The 16,307-nt window shown below is 39.7% G+C and overlaps 1 protein-coding gene and 1 long non-coding RNA gene across 2 annotated transcripts; one reads left to right on the top strand and one right to left on the bottom strand.

Annotated features, from left to right (window-relative positions):
• Positions 1–2,974: 2,974 nt before the first annotated feature.
• On the bottom strand, positions 2,975–11,668 carry LOC138953467 (DNA repair protein RAD51 homolog 1). Its single transcript, XM_070325309.1, has 10 exons — positions 11,527–11,668; positions 11,263–11,385; positions 9,717–9,854; positions 9,005–9,122; positions 8,337–8,428; positions 7,823–7,917; positions 7,151–7,264; positions 5,924–6,053; positions 5,379–5,500; positions 2,975–4,327 (listed from the first exon to the last, which is right to left on the bottom strand). Exons 2-10 carry the CDS (start codon positions 11,350–11,352, stop codon positions 4,204–4,206), a joined length of 1,023 nt encoding a protein of 340 aa, XP_070181410.1. The 5' UTR covers positions 11,353–11,385; positions 11,527–11,668; the 3' UTR covers positions 2,975–4,203.
• An 894-nt stretch (positions 11,669–12,562) lies between these two features.
• On the top strand, positions 12,563–16,156 carry LOC138953471 (uncharacterized). Its single transcript, XR_011451535.1, has 3 exons — positions 12,563–12,633; positions 13,230–13,335; positions 13,721–16,156. It is a non-coding gene; the product is annotated as an uncharacterized lncRNA (long non-coding RNA).
• Positions 16,157–16,307: the final 151 nt, after the last annotated feature.

The following is a 16,307-nucleotide window of genomic DNA, read 5'->3' as shown; positions in this document are numbered from 1 at the left end:
ATTCTACATGCAGCTCTTGGGCATGTGGAAGACAGCTTTAAAGTTGAAAATTCATTCCAACATTGTTTGAGTAAAAAGGTAGCTTTGACATGCGTGAGCGTGGTGGCTGTTTTTGAAGCTTACATAGGGGGGGCCGTGGACATGCAACTGAGAGAGACTGATAGAGAGAGAGAGAGAGAGAGGGGGGATTTGTGTGTTCCTTTTAATGGAATGCGCGAGTAAAGAGATTTGCAGGAATAGAAGTCAATTTGCGAGGGCAGGACTGAGAGAGAGAGAGAGAGAGAGAGAGAGAGAGAGAGAGAGAGGGGGGGGGGGGGGAATCAGAGGGGCTTTGAGCAGAAAGCGCTTAGCTGAGTGAAAGAGGTATTCAACAATAATCATGTAACTTTTAATAGAATGCGTGAGTTTACAGATTTGCAAGGAATAGAAGACAACTTGCAACTTCGAGAGAGAGAGAGGGGGGCGGCTTTGAGCCTAAAGCGCTTAGCTGAGCCATAGACCTATTATTAGGGTCCCTGGCTGAGCGAAAGGGGCAATGAAACAATGCGTTATATCCCGTCACACGCTCCGCTGAGCTCTGTCCCTAAAGTGTCAGGGAAAGGGAAATTTGGTTGATGCTAGCCTGGCGTTTTATATGACCTTTCGCATTTTACTGCCAGAGAAACGAGGGTGGGGGGGGAGGGAGAAGGAAGGCAGTGAGAAAAGAAGTAAAGAAAATCCCAGTCGGAATATTGTTCCTGAATATGCAAGTTTGTTGGGTTTTTTTAAGAGTGAAAGAGAGATCGAGAGAGCGGCTGTAAGATGCTTGTTTTGAGAAGTGGGGAAAGAAAAGAAAGAGTGCAGTATGAGAAAGGAAAAAATAGAAATACAAAATAAATTAATGGCAATCTGATTTTCTTCTTTTATCTTTGGATTAACTTTTTGAGAGAAAGTGCATGTCTTGGAGAGAGTACATTAATTAAAGAAAGTCTGTAAACAAAAGACTTTAAAAAATGTGTGTGTGTGTGTGTGTTGACAGTGCGATTTCCCCCCAAAACAGACTTACATAAAACGTCATGCATTTTTTCCCTATGCACATCCTAATTGTAAAAGATTTCTCAATTTTCCCCTAATCTACTTAATGATGTCGATTTTTGCACACAGAAATAAAGTTCAGGCACTGTGGTAATGGTTCACTCTTGATTACTCATGCTCCATTGCTGGACATACTGATTTAATGATGTCCCCAGACATTCTTGTGATATGACGGATGCAATAGCCTTGTGGAAAATACATCAGCCTACTATGTTGAAGCTTAAATGTTCGAATCCCTGCCGCACCTGGTTCCGTTAAGGGCGGAGACTTTTCCGATCTCTGTGGTCAACTTATGCGCAGACCTGCTAGTGCCTTAACCCCCTTCGTGCATACATGCAAGCGCGAGACAAAAGACGCAAGGAAAAGATCCTGTAATTCATGTCAGAGTTCTTCCGGTTTATTCCCAGAAAAGTGAGTATGGTTGCCTAAATGGTGGGGGGGGGGGGGGGGGGGACCACACACGTAAAAACCCACTCATGCAAAAACACAAGTCTACATGGGGGTTTCAGCCCATAAACGCAGAAGTGATTTCAAGAGCATTAAGTACGAGCACGAGTGAGCACTCCATCCCCTCCCTATCCCCTGGCGCTTTGCAGGCTGCTAACTTAAAAGGCCAAAAAGAAAAATATGTCTGTTTCCGGTAACCCGACCGACCCTATTTTTAAGCGCCAACCCTAAAGTGGTTTTTTTCGCTTTTCGCACACACACACACACAAAAAACAAAACAAATAAACCAAAAAAAAAATAAAGTCAAGTATACTTTATTTAGTTTCAATATATCTAGGTAAAAAACATGTGCTAAATAATTGTAAGTAGACTAAGGAAGTGTTTAATTTTTTTTTTTAAACCGTAAAAAGACTTTAACAAAACGCAAGAAAAAGGTTTAAAAAAAATAAAAAAATTTAAATAAAAAATAAAAAACGACCGACCAACCCTATTTTTTTTGGCGATGTTACCGGAAACAGACAGATTTTTCTTTTTGGCCAAAGGCTAAGAGAGGATTATGTAGCGTCAAGCCACGTTGAGGGCACCTACCAAGAAAGAACTCCTTCTCTTTTCCCTTTGACTATAAGTGTAACCTAATCTTACCTGTTCTTCTTCTTCTGCGTTCGTGGGCTGAAACTCCCACGTACACTCGTGTTTTTGCACAAGTGGAATTTTTACGTGTATGACCGTTTTTACCCCGCCATTTAGGCAGCCATACGCCGCTTTCGGAGGAAGCATGCTGGATATTTTCGTGTTTCTACAACCAACCGAACTCTGACATGGATTACAGGATCTTTTCCGTGCGCACTTGGTCTTGTGCTTGCGTGTACACACGAAGGGGGATAAGCCACTAGCAGGTCTGCACATAAGTTGACCTGGGAGATCGAAAAAATCTCCACACTTAACTCACCAGGCAGCCGCCGCCGGGATTCGAACCCTCGACCTTCCGATTAAGAGGCCGACGTCTTACCACCCCGCCACAGCGCCCGTCAATCTTACCTGTCATGTCAGACCTCTTGCAATGCAGGGATACTTTTGGTCTAAAGGGTGTCCTTTCATCACAAGTACAACTTACATTTACATTTCTCGAGCATTCCTGGCTTTTCTAGGGGACTAACATGCTCATGGGTGGGACTGAAAAATGTCATGAATCCTCAACCTCAACCGAACCAAAAACCAAATCAAAAGAGAGAAGAAAAAAAGAGGCCATAATCGAGTCCGGATTTCCGGCATATACCGGAAGAATCCCACCCATGCATGCTTCAGGGAAAGGTGTGGGTTAACCCTCTTTTTTTTTGGCATGGATTTTCTTTTCAAAGTACTGCTTCTGGCACACTTTGTCAGAGATCTTGTGGGAGTGTCTGTAAAACTCAGTACAGGTATTGTGCAAAAGAAAGACCAAGAGCCAGCTTGGTGCATTTGTCACAATCTCATTTTATTAAGTCAACAAGTGAAGAATAACAGCCTCAAACACATAACCACACACAATAACCCTATTGACTACCTGCAAAATCTAATCAAAAATCAGATTATGAAAAGTCAAATTACAAGGAGAACAACCTGGAATATGACCTCCAGGGGAGGCTATCAGCTTGCTGCAAGTCAAAGGACAATTTACAGCTGTCAGCGAATTCTAAGTGTTGTCATAACTAGCGAATTCTAAGTGAAGTCATAACTAGGAAGTACAGTAATGGTTGCAGTCAAGGGGTAAATATGGACAGTGGGTAAAAAAAGTTCTTCTAACATGAAGCCAAAACTAAGCACCTTCAAACAGACATGCACCTGTACAGTACATTCTCACAGGTATTGACAGTATGTATCACACGCAATCCTCAAAACTTACACGTCCATGACAACAGTACAAACACGTAACCACAAAATCGGGTTTATCCTACATACGTGAGAGAGACACCCGTGAGATAATAATCGTTCAAATCACACGTGTGTATATCATGTAAATGAGGTCATGTCAAGCAAGTCTGGCAGGGACCTGTTTTTCCACTGCTTATGATGCCAAAGTCACCGAGACAAACGTCATTATAGAAACAAAAATTGCGCTCGCTAATTACCCTCGATGAATCTTCAGAACTAACACGTCACACCACACTTTCAGAGTGACGTTTCTTTGCTTTGACGTAATAGATTGCACGAGGCTTTAGAAGCGATCGAGGTTCCAAAACAAGCGTCTTCAATTTAGCTGCCTCGACTGCAAGACATTTTCAGTAAAATACACGTAAGTACAGTATGTAGGATAAACAGAATACTACATGGCTTGCTGTGTTGTACCAGATTTACACTCGTTGCTTTTTCAAATAGTGAACAGCTCGCTTTCGCTCGCAGTTCAATATTTAAAAAAACAACTCGTGTAAATCTGGTACGACACAGCAAGCCATGTAGTATTCTCTATATATCTCGCCGAATGCAATTTCAATCCAGATGATGTCTTACTTTAAGCAGAAGCAAGTAAGAAACACGGAATAACACATAGAGCTGCACCATGTTTTGATTGCAATTTGCGCCTCTGCATGAAATATTTCTTCAGAAAGATTCATGAAACTTAATAACGTGGATGGTTGAACCTTTCTTTAATCCTCATTTCAGACTCTGCATGACGTATTTCTTCCACGGAATCATGGCTGTGGATTAATCCTTGGCGTCCCCTATGCCATCTGCTCCAATGGCAAACATGGCTTCTGCTTCAGGCAAGCATGGCGAATCGTAGATTTTGCAAATGCGAGTTTCTCCTCTTCCTTTCCGAAGGGAGAGTCTGAAACAGGACAAAAAGAGGAATATATATAATCATCCTAGTAAAATCATTACACACATACAAGCAGAAGCACATCAAAACAAAAATCACAGACACACATCCAATTACATGTTACTAGTAGTAACATGTGAACACATATTTTTTGACCTGGCTGGCATTTTGAAAGTGAGTTACATCCATGCTTCTTAGATAAATTCATTATTTGTATCATAAGTGTTTGTCTCTCTGTCTGTCTGTCCGTCTGTCTGTCTGTCTGCCTGTCTGTCTGTCTGCCTGCCTACTTCAAAGACCATTTGTGACCCTCCACCACGAAATGAGTCGCGTCACCTCGCGCGGTTCTGCGCTAGGCTTAATATAAGTCCGGGGAGTGTCTTGTAACAGTGTGAGGGTCACCTAAGTCACAGGCGTATAACTCAAACCGTTTTCGCTCTTTTCTAAAACGGTTTTCACCACTGGATAGAGCATAAAAAACTCTTTAGGAAAATGTAAAAATATGAAAATCATGCAAAGGTGACATGCGACTCATTCCGTGGTCGACGTACTAGTGAATGTAACGTTTCTTTTTGTCAATAAGAAATGTTCCATTAACCTACAATTCTTGTTTCTTGATTATGTAACATGTGAACATGTGTCTTGGTTACTATTGTTAAGGTTGCAGCCCTGAAAGTAAAAAAAAATGGTGTACTAGCCTTTGGGCTACTGATTCTGAACATTTACTAGCCAGAGAGCAAACTTTACTAGCCGAACCAACAATTTGTTTCAGCAACTTCACTCACATTTGGCGAGTAGATGAACATTTCTACTTGCCAGTTACAGGTTTCTACTCGCCATGGCGAGTAAAATACTCGCCACTTTCAGGCCTGGGTTGCGATGGGGTCAATATAATGCAAGGGAAGCAACATGATAAGAGTCTCAAACCTAAAGTGTTTTTTTTCATTTTTCATTTTTTTTTCTCCCCCCAAATATGTTTTTCAAACCTGAAGCTGGTTTGAAAGCACAGTTGAAAAATACAGACAGCAGCAAGGAAAAGAAGACTGCAGCAAACACTCACCTGGTGGTGGAGGCATGAGCAATGATGTTGCCGCCGATGGGTTTCTTGGGGTCAGCAGAAAACATGGCCGCTCCGTCTACCTGTGCTACCACCTGATTTGTCATCACCACTGCCACGCCATACTGCACAAATCACATCATAATATCACACTTAACTTCAATTGTTTTGGCTTAATTTATTGACATTTCATACAGAAATTTCTGACCGGTTCATCCTTAAAATCTTAATCAAATGAGGGACAGCGATATTTAAAGATCTGAAAACAAAGGGACACAAGCACTTTAAATGCATACATTACACCCTTAGTTCCTAAAAATTGTCAACTGCCAGTGAATGCGTTAAGATTTTTTTTATATCTATGTTGCATAAGGCTGGCGATAAGGCCAGAATTCGCACACATTCCAGAATAATAAATCATTTCAAATTATAACGTTTCTACAGTCCTGTGTAAGTCCTCTTTTTTCAAAGATTGGATGGAGAGAAAAACCATTCATTAACAAAAGGTGGTTTGTGAGACATTAAGCTACAGATCTGCAATGACAAACCTCATCAGCCAATCTGAGCAACATGCGCAGGAATCTAGCCAGGTGCATCTGCCGTGCAGACAACTCCCCTCGCCCAGAGTAGTCTGTCCTGTACAGGGCGGTGGCACTGTCTACAATCAGCAGTGCATACCTGAAACAATGCAATTTCCCCATGGAAAGATGGAGAAAATCCATGGGTACAACACACATGTATACTTGAGAAATATTCTTCATAAGTGAGAGATGTCATTTTCATTCCATATGAATTTGCTCACTTAGTTCACCTGTATCAAATTTTAAAAGCATTACAATTACCTACTCAAAACAGCAACAAGAAGAACAACCAATACAGATCAGGCAACAATTATGTTCAACGCCACAGCTACTTCCAGCACATCGCAAACACAAACACACCCAAACCCTTACACAGCAGGCAAATCTACTTGTGACTGTTCAATATGATAAGAAATATTTTAATTCCAATGCTGGAAGGGCAACTGCAACAGACTGAGCAAAGCAAAAAGAATTCCCAATTAATTGTACATTGTATAACATTTGTAAAATGATTTACCGTATTTTCCGGGTTACAAGGCGCTACAGCGCATAAGGCGCACCCCCTTCTTTTTAAACAAAATTGTAATCCAGTCACCCATTGGGCGCAGGGGGCCGATAGGGCGCACCAAAATTAAAAAAGTATACCGGTAACAAACGGTCGAAGAATGAAAATAAGCTGCACATCAAAGGAAGAATACAGAGTGGAAATATGTGTGCTCTGTGTGTGCGGCGAGATCAAAGGCAGGTCCATTGTCATAGCTGGGTTGCCTTGTTTAGACACTGACCTTCTTCCCAGGGGTCAATGACCCAGTTTTTGCTATGAGAGGTGGTTCCCCTGTCATAGATCTGAGAGAGGAAACACTTCCTGCACCGGGGTCAGTGACCGAGTTTAACCTATGGGGTGATGTCTTGAGAGGAAACTTGGCCAGGGTAGTACCTAGTAGCTGAAACATGCATTATCACAAGTTGTTTGACTGGTACTCAGGCGGTGTCTTTGATTTTTTTTGTATTTCATACACGGATTAGGCGCTTCGTTATAAAAGACGCAGGGGTCAAACTCGAGGAAAAAAGTCGCGCCTTATGACCCGGAAAGTACGGTAGTCAAACCTGCCTTGGCATTGGCAACTACCACTCAATCGATATACATTGTATTTGTAGAAAGGTCTGACTGTATATGAACATCCTGAAACTGACCTGGACTCTGCCATCATGGCTGCCGCCTGGATGAGAAGCTGTGACTGGTGGTCGCTGTTGTAGGCTCTGGCATATGCCACGTTGTCCAGTACATCACTGCCTTTCAGCCCGTACCTGCACACAACACACTCTTTTCATACAGACATGTCCTTTTATTCAAATCTGTCTTTTAAGTTTTGGATTTTTCTTCTCAAACTGCCAAAAGCTTTCCTGTCACTTTAGTGGAGCTGCCAAAATTCTAAACCTTTCATGGCTATCTTCACAAATTTGCGGGGAAAATTCATAGCAACATTACTGTAAAATAATAATCTGCATAACTTATTTGGTGCACAATAATGAAACAATTGGTATGAGTGAAATGCCACAGTAATAAAACAAATCACCAAAAGGTAAATTAAAATGACACTGGACAGAGTCTAGGGTAACGCCTCACACACATTAATTTCTGACTTTGAAAGACTTCACATCAGTGCCGTACCCAGTTTTTTTGTGTAAAATCTACAAAAGTACAAATTTGACTCTCCACATAATTCATACAGACAATTTCTGGATTCAAATCCAGTCAGGTGTTTATTAGTTAATGCCACATAGAAATTGTGGATAAATAGTATGGTTGAGTTGAACACGACCCAATACTAGGGCAGAACTATTGTGAAACCTATCAAAATTTACCTGTCAGCAACAGCCAGCAGTCTCTCTGGTCGGAACGTTCCCTCTGTGTCAATGTACATGGCCTTTCCCTCTCCACCTCCCATGTCTATTGGCAACTGAAACAGTAATGGACAGTCAGCACAGTCTAGACCAAGTGTAAGTCATCAGTCAGCAAAACATTAAGATGCTGAATGCGCGATTTGATCAAGTTACGTATTACATGGTGGTTTTTTAAAACTTTTTTTTTACTCATTTCGTAGAATAATGCTGATTTATTATGAAACTTACTTATTATTTGTTATAACAACTACCTCCAATAGCCTACTTTGTGCTGATCTTTGCATACTGGTAATACTATAATCTATGTGAGTTCCCAAGAACAAACATGCATTCTCTTTATTCACTTGACAAACGTACACCAGAGTAAACGGCACAAAGATTACTGCAAGCAGACACAAAATGCGCGTTGTTACAAGTGAATCTTATTGCCACAAATCTACGCACTAAAACATGAAGAGCAGACATGTTTGTTTACCTGACATGTGACAGCCATGGTGTGACATAGCTGTGTCTTTCCTGTTCTGAACTCCCCAAAGATCTCTGTGATGGAGCCCGTCTCAATACCACCTGGTAACACAAACATTTACACATTCATCAAAAGAGATATTCCATTTAGGCAGGTTTATAAAAAAAGAAAAAGCCTTCAGAATCAGAGACCATACCATACCAGACCAGACCATCTACAACTGTACATGAAATACAGAATACCTCAACAGATATCGTCAACTGATTCACTATCTGGAACATAAGTTGATGGAAATGTGCAAGATTAGTTCTTGCTCTATGAACAGACTGTTTCAAGTGGTGAAGTGTTGCCATGTTTTAATTTCTTATTGGTGAGGTTTTGTCCAATCCCGATACATTTTTACATTAATCCTCTACTGTATACAGTATAATCCCTCTAACAGGGTTCCTCCTAACTTGAGAACACTGATTTGGTCACTGTACTGTGTACAACCAAATATATGTACAGTACATTTAATCTAGTTCACACGTATGTTAAATGTCACAAAAGACCTACATCTGGAAAAAAATCTTTTAGTGTAAAACATCTTATAAGTTTAAAACATCTTACAAGTTACAAGTGTAAAATAAATAACCACTTGTGTACTAATAAATCTACTAGTGGAAATGTCGCTCAACCTTGCAGTAACTTGTCCAGTTCCTTGGACCCTGTGGTGACCTGGATGATCTCTGAGCGTTTCTGATGGAACTCTGTCGCTGTTGTGAACCCCATAGGCACCAGCTTAGCTGCTTCTTGCTACAAATGACAAAAAGTCTCTTGAAATTATCACATTACATCTCATACAGCTTTTATATTAAAAATATGTAAGGAATAAAAGCAACTGAAACTCAAAAAGTATTCATGTATTATTTCATGTTTTATGTAAAACCATTGGCTACGATTGGAGTGTTACTTGAAACTCTGACACAGCAATTGGAGTCACATGCCTGCTTATTGCCAGATTAAAACCTCAATGTGAACAAGTGCTTGAAGTAGTCACTATCAATATTATTGTAGCACTCTTTACTTGGCCTCTTCACAAAGACTGCATTAAAATCTTAAATGAAAGCCAAATCATAAGACCAATAATAATTTACTTATGAAAGATTCAAATAATTTATTTGGTTATACTTACAGGGATGTTTCTTAAAGTAAAAGTATAAAAACATTTTTTTAAAAGCTACAGCAATTTTTTCAAATGTTTTCAAAGTTTAACAAAAAGTCCACTAAGCAATTTTGCTAGAATGACGACAAGAGTTTGGCAATTTGAAAGTTTGGGCATTTCCCTGCATAATTATGTATCATTATACAAAGAACCGTATCATCTGCACTCTACTACTGAGTACTCACCACAATTTTATCAGCCTTGGCCTCACTGATGCCCTTGATAGCCAGGAGCATTTTCTTTGGAGCGAAGGCCACAGACTCCACAGTGTAGAACCCTGCCTCCTCCAGCTTCTTCACGTCTGTACCACTGATACCATTGCCCTGAAATATAAAGCAAGCAATTTCTTATATTTAGTTATAACTAGGCAGAGATACATGTACTCTTACTAAGGCCAAAAAAAAAAGAGGTCTGTTTACGGTAACATAGGCCAAAAAAATAGGGTCGGTAGGTCGGGATTTTTTTTCCCTTTTTTTTCTCTCAAAAAAACCAACATATTTTTACGTTATTTTTTTCCCCCCAAATGCCAAAAAAAGTCTAGGGTCGCGCGAAAAAAATAGGGTCGGTCGGGTTACCGTAAACAGACTATTTTTTTTTGGGCCTAACAAGACACATTAGAATTGCCATGTGGTGTGCAGGATGATACAAAACAGCTTCAATGGTACAAAAATGACTACACTGCTGCACCTATTCATTGATGTTTATTCTGCCAAATCATACACATCTATGCAGGTCATTATAATTTGTATCATTAAAAGTAAATGTATTGCACTGTTACACGACACTTGAGATTGACCAAGTTCTCAAATGTCATATAGTTGTGTTCTTTTATTCTACGTGGCCCGTCTTCACAGCAGCAGACAAAAACTCGTCAAATTGAGTTCGAGGATTTATTCAGCATTCCATACATACTACTGCACATCGTAGCAGAACTCAAAGTAGAAGCTTTTTTTAACATACAAATCGCGCTGGCCTATATAGTAAATACTCAATCTCGAGAATATTCCAGACCGAACATGATACGACTAAAATTAGATGAACTGTCCATGGACTAGAATAGTGACATTCTCTGTGACGTACATCAAAAGTGCCGACGCACTTAATCCGAGCGAACGCCACGAACCCACGACTCAAAACAACGTGGTAAACAACTTGTTTTGACAGGACTAGAAAGTTCACCTGCATTTTCGTCCAAACATAAATATTGTGTTTACAAAATATAATATCGGTACTTTCACACAAAGTACAAATAAGTCAACTACATGCAACACACAAAACGGAACTAAAGTTCAGCAACGGCAGCGTTTTCTGACATGCACACACATTTTTTTTTTAAATGTTTGTCAAAATTCTGAATGAACAGGCATACAGCTAACGAAGATTTACAAAGACAGTGGCAATAATTTCTTGACACTCTATTTTGAATGCCATTCATCATGTATAAACTAATAGTAATAAAGACATGTAAAATTATCACCAGTGCTGGACTGATTGTGTAACCTCTGCGAACGCCAAGAAGAAGAAGAAGACATGTAATGAAGTATGGATCGAGTTGATCCTGCAAAATATTAGTCTTGGCAGTTAACGAGTAATACATGCAGCACCATCAAAGCCATATAAATAAGCAATTCCTGACCAAAAGTCTGAGTGTGTTTGTGTTTGTTTCCCAATCAGGTGCTGTAATTTATCTTTTAATTTGTCAGTATGTATACGTAAAACTAAAACACTTACCTCTATTTTAGCAAGCGGCATAGGTCCAAAGGTCTCATCTTCAGCGACTGCTTCTACTGCTGTTTCCTGTCGTCTTTCTTGCATAGCCATGACGATTTGATCACGTCTCTGTTATTGTTCAATCTGAAAGTGAAAGTTTACAAAATCAAAATGCACACAATCAAGGAATGGTCATGATGGAGAAAATCGATAGCAAGTGCAAGAGCTCTTATTCCGAGATCAATACTCGTACTACAAGATGTAAAGTATACACGCTTTACTTACCAAGTTTTGAAATGAGCTGCAACTACATCAAACAGTGAAAATATTATGTGTTTATTTCTCCCGAACCGATCGTGACAAACGACCACTTGCACCTCCCGCCAATTCGAGAGAGTTACTTCCCTTCCCTAAAATGCTGTCTTTTTGCTGCACTGTACTGTAATACCTGCAAATGTGGTCATTGTTTACTTAAATTTAATCAAACGTGAGTTTGCATGGTTTCTTGGTATCTGGGTACCCACAAGTGGTCCGTTCAGCGTAATCTTCAGTGGTTAAAACACACAAACAGGTTTCCCCAGCCCTTGCTATGTAATCAAATAAAATATTTTCAACCATTATCTTCCATTCTTTTTTTTTTTTATCACAGTTTAAGGTTTTTCATTTCATAGTTACTGCTGCTGGGCTGTTTCTGTATCCATAATCCACCTCAATTTTTGGATCTTACAAAATGAATCCATTTATTTTAAGTAAAGTTAGTTTTTTCTTGTATTTTGACAATGTAATACAATAACCAGGTATAATAATTTCACCCGCATCTGCAAAGTTAATGATTTTTTTTTTTTTTGGGGGGGGGGGGGGGGGGGGGGGGGGGGGGGGGGGGGAGGGAAGATCACAATTTTAGAAAAAGTTCACACAGAATTTTAGTTGGGAAATGTGTGACATTGTCAAAGAGAACATAACTAATAGTGGGGCTCGTATGTTGCAGACGCACTCATAAATCATTCACATCTTGCAACAAACATCATACTTTGTGGTATTGTTCCTTATAATTATTTAAGGGATTTCAGATACAGAGCCACTTCAGAAATCGTTTTTTTTGTCTTTGATAGGGAATAAAAGGCTGCATTTACAGCAGACGAAATTCGTACCAAAAGCGCTCAGCAGTAAATATTCCCAACTCAGCAAATGTAAAATTCAATGGTTTACCATGCACCAGAAGTTGTCTGCTGATAACACATGCATGACATAAATACTCTTATGGGTATTTTTGTGTTCTGGTATTTAATTTGATCGTTTTTAGAATGTTATATATCCGCAGCATGAAAATTCAAGATGGCGGCCTCCGCAACATTGCGTGTTTTGATTTGAGCGAAAACAACGTTTCGGAAGGTAAGTTTTCAAGAATACGCATCCATTCACCAATGTCACATCATTTTACTGTTTAATTCTCCCCTGGGGTCTGTTATTCATCGGGTGAAGCGCTGAAATGCAGAGTAATCTTGCAATAGCTCATCAAGCTGGATTGTGATGCTGATAGATCTAGATCTATCTGTTGATTACAAGTAAGGAAATCATGATCGCCACGCTGGTGATTTTAAACAGATTAAACGAACTTTGAATAAAAGGCGAGGAGAAAGAGATTGTTCATGGTATGATAAATGATTAGTCCTGCCTACGTTAAGGACTTCCATAAGGTGGGGAGGGGTAGAGTCAAAAACTGAGTGAGGGTAGGCCAGATAGTAGGATGACCAGCTGGAGATAAAAACACTCCACTCCCCATGTCTTTACAGTGTTGTGATCAAACTTTCAAAGACGGTAGGTAACAGACAAAAGCATACAGTGTATGCTAATCAAATGAGATAAGTGGTTTTGAAAAATGAAGAGGTACCGCTCTTTGAGTTTTACAATTTTGGTTTGTTGCTTGTTTCTCATCCTTTTGCTTATTTTAAGTTGACCGTGCATTGGTGTGAATTTTATTTTTACAGGATATATACAAGAGTTACACCACATGCCGGTTCCTGGGAACAAGCGTTCTGCATTTATTCCGGTGCCACAGAAGAGAGCCGATTTCACTAGTACTACTGTATCAAGGTTTGTTACCTAATACATCTTAACAGTAAGATTTTTTTATTTGTATTAATTGGAACATGTTTGCACATCATTTGTAAGCGACCTCTGTGAATTTGATGGGTTTAACGTACGAACCCTCACTATGGTCAACATTCTGTTAGCGACTGTTTGAAGGGAATAAATGTAGCGGTCAGAAAGATTCCAGAATCAGTTGGGTCACTGGAAACTGTGTTTGTTTGTTTTTTAACCTGAAACAGTAAGAATTATACGAATTCATGAAATATAATTTTCTTTCATTTTGGTTGTGTGAAGACTTGCTAACCCGGCTTTGACCGACTCTCTGAGATAGTAAACATTATTCAAATACATTCAAATAAAAATGTCACTTTTCATCTTTTGTGTGAAGGGTACCACAGGCTGATTTCCTGCACCATGGATGTAGAGGAGGCCAGACAGTCTGCTTCTCATTCCAGCTGTGTTGCGTTTTTTTCTGCTCGTGAAGTGTATCACCACATTGCCAAAGCCATTGGCCAAGAGAAGTCACCCTGTCTGCCCATTTTGCATAGCCTTACAGGCTGTGACACTATGTCGTTCTTCAATGGTATTGGGGAATCAGAAGGCTTGGGAAGTATGGCAAGCATTTGAAGACGTCACTCAAACTTTCTTCAGGTTGTCTGCTCCTCTTTGTAAGCTGAGTACCACTGACAGGGCAGCACAAGAGCTTTTTGGTGTACATTTGTAGGACAAAACCAGCAACGTACTGGGTGTAAACAGTGCTAGACGGTACCTCTTCAGTAAAAAGAGCTGCCAAATTGACCATAATCCCCTTACAAGTGAGGTGCTGCTGCAGGACATGAGATTGAGAAGAGCCATCTACCTATTAGACTTCCAAACTCTGTGGGCTGGCAGTTCAAGGCTGGAAAGTGGGAGTCATTCTGGACGAGCTTTCAAGAGGTATCCAGCGTGTGCCGAGAACTCATGAGGTGTGCCTGCAAGAAGAGCTGTACAACAAAACGCTGCAAATGCTGCTAAGAAGGACTGCAGAGCACAGCTCTCTGCAAATGTGCTTGCATGCCTGTGAAAACTGTCAGCATCTAAACTGTGCAAAAATATTATTGCACCCATTTTCATACCCCAACTCAAACTTTTATTCCTGTGTCATTTTATTCAAACTGTCTATGCCATTAAAGGCTCGCATCTTCGCTATCTGGCACATTTTTTTTTAACATCATCATTTACGCCGTCAAAATAAGGATACCCTTGACGTGACAAAGAGATGTGACAAAAACTTCGGGTACCTTTTAAAAAGCCGACGACAATTCCTGAGGCACAACTGGGTCACTGTTGTATACGAAGAGAAAGTCAACTTGATTATCCATCCAGAACAGGTTGTTTTATTTCGCCATCTTGCATATTTCTAGTGTTGTGCCATTGTACCTACTGATGTATGTGTCGATCTCACGGATGAGATGTTTATGTGTCAAATTTGAGGGATACCCAAGTCAACTAAAATCCATGTATTTTAGCAATGACCAAGTGGGTTGCGTTGAAACTTTCAGGAATGTGTGTCTACGCACGAGGCGTAGTTCAACCGTTTGAGTACACTTTCAAATCTTCACGAAATAATATTTTAAAAACTGCCACAGGTTTGTTGACTTACATCCCACATATTTTTGACTTCGCATGTATATATGACAGATGGTTGTTTCAAGTACTGCCAAAGTTTCTTTTGAGTATAGACACTTGCCGGAATGTGCTAGTTGTGTAAACACATGAGAACAAACAACGTTTTCGAAATACAGCGATTATGAATTTTAGTCGACTTTTGAGTTGATACATTACATTTTTATCAGTTTTATTTTGGGGGTACCCTTATTTGGGCGGCGGTCAAATAATCCATGTAAAGGCCACCTTTTATCTTAAAAGTGTTCCAGTTAGCCAAGTTGAGTGCCCTCAATAGCATACATTGAATATAACAGCACAGGAATGAATGTTTCCGTTTTGGTATGAAAATTGGTGCAATATATTTATTTTTGCACAGTTTAGGTAATCCACAAATTCTTCAACCCTGCCACCCACACCGTCCAATCATTCTCTGCACCAACAATACATGTATTGTTTTGTTTAAAAATGTGTTTGTGTTAGTTTCTATTGCAAGAGAATGTCTTGTAGCATCAAAAATGCCTAAATACCCTTTTATTGGCGGCCATTTTGAAAATTGTAAAAAAACTACTGATTTCTTAATTTTTTCACGGTGGCTCTGTATCAGGTTTTGTTAAGCAAAAGCAAATGTCCATTTACGCCAAATTTGCTGTTAATCACATGAAGTGAAATATGCCTAACATACCCAACCGTTTACACTGGCGGCCATTTTGAAAAATTGTTTAAAAACTACCCATTTTTTATTTTTCGCGATGGCTCTGTATCAGGTTTTGTTAAGCACATAAAACTCTTCATATTTGCTTAATTTGGTGTTTGTTGCATGATTTGAATGATTTTGCAACATAGGAGCCCCACTATAACCCAGAGCTATTTTATTGTAAACACACCCACACACACAAAAGGAGGAATACAATGAAAAGGTAACAAAAAAGAAAGAAAGAAGAATACATACAAGACAGAGAATAAGAGTGATGGACAAAACCAGACGACTACATTTTAGTGCTTTATTTTTATTTGTGTTCTTCTACCTTATTTGCACGATATAAAACAATTGTTTGTTTGTTTATTTGTTGCTTAACGTCCAGCCGACTACGCAGAGCCATATCAGGACGAGGAAGGGGGGGATGAAGGGGGCCACTTGTCAAGCGATTCCTGTTTACAAATGCACTAACCCATTACTTGTGTCCCAGCAGGCTTTAGTAAAACTAAATTAATACCTACTGGAAGATTACCAGTTTCCAGTGTGTTAAAATAGGCTTAACCTATCTACGGCTGGACTTACATCAGAACACTAACAGATTAAACTATACATGAATCGCGAGACAAGCGGC

Source organism: Littorina saxatilis, linkage group LG17 (genome assembly GCF_037325665.1).
Source record: "Littorina saxatilis isolate snail1 linkage group LG17, US_GU_Lsax_2.0, whole genome shotgun sequence".
NCBI lineage: Eukaryota > Metazoa > Mollusca > Gastropoda > Littorinimorpha > Littorinidae > Littorina > Littorina saxatilis.
This window is presented reverse-complemented; position numbering and strand designations above follow the sequence as displayed.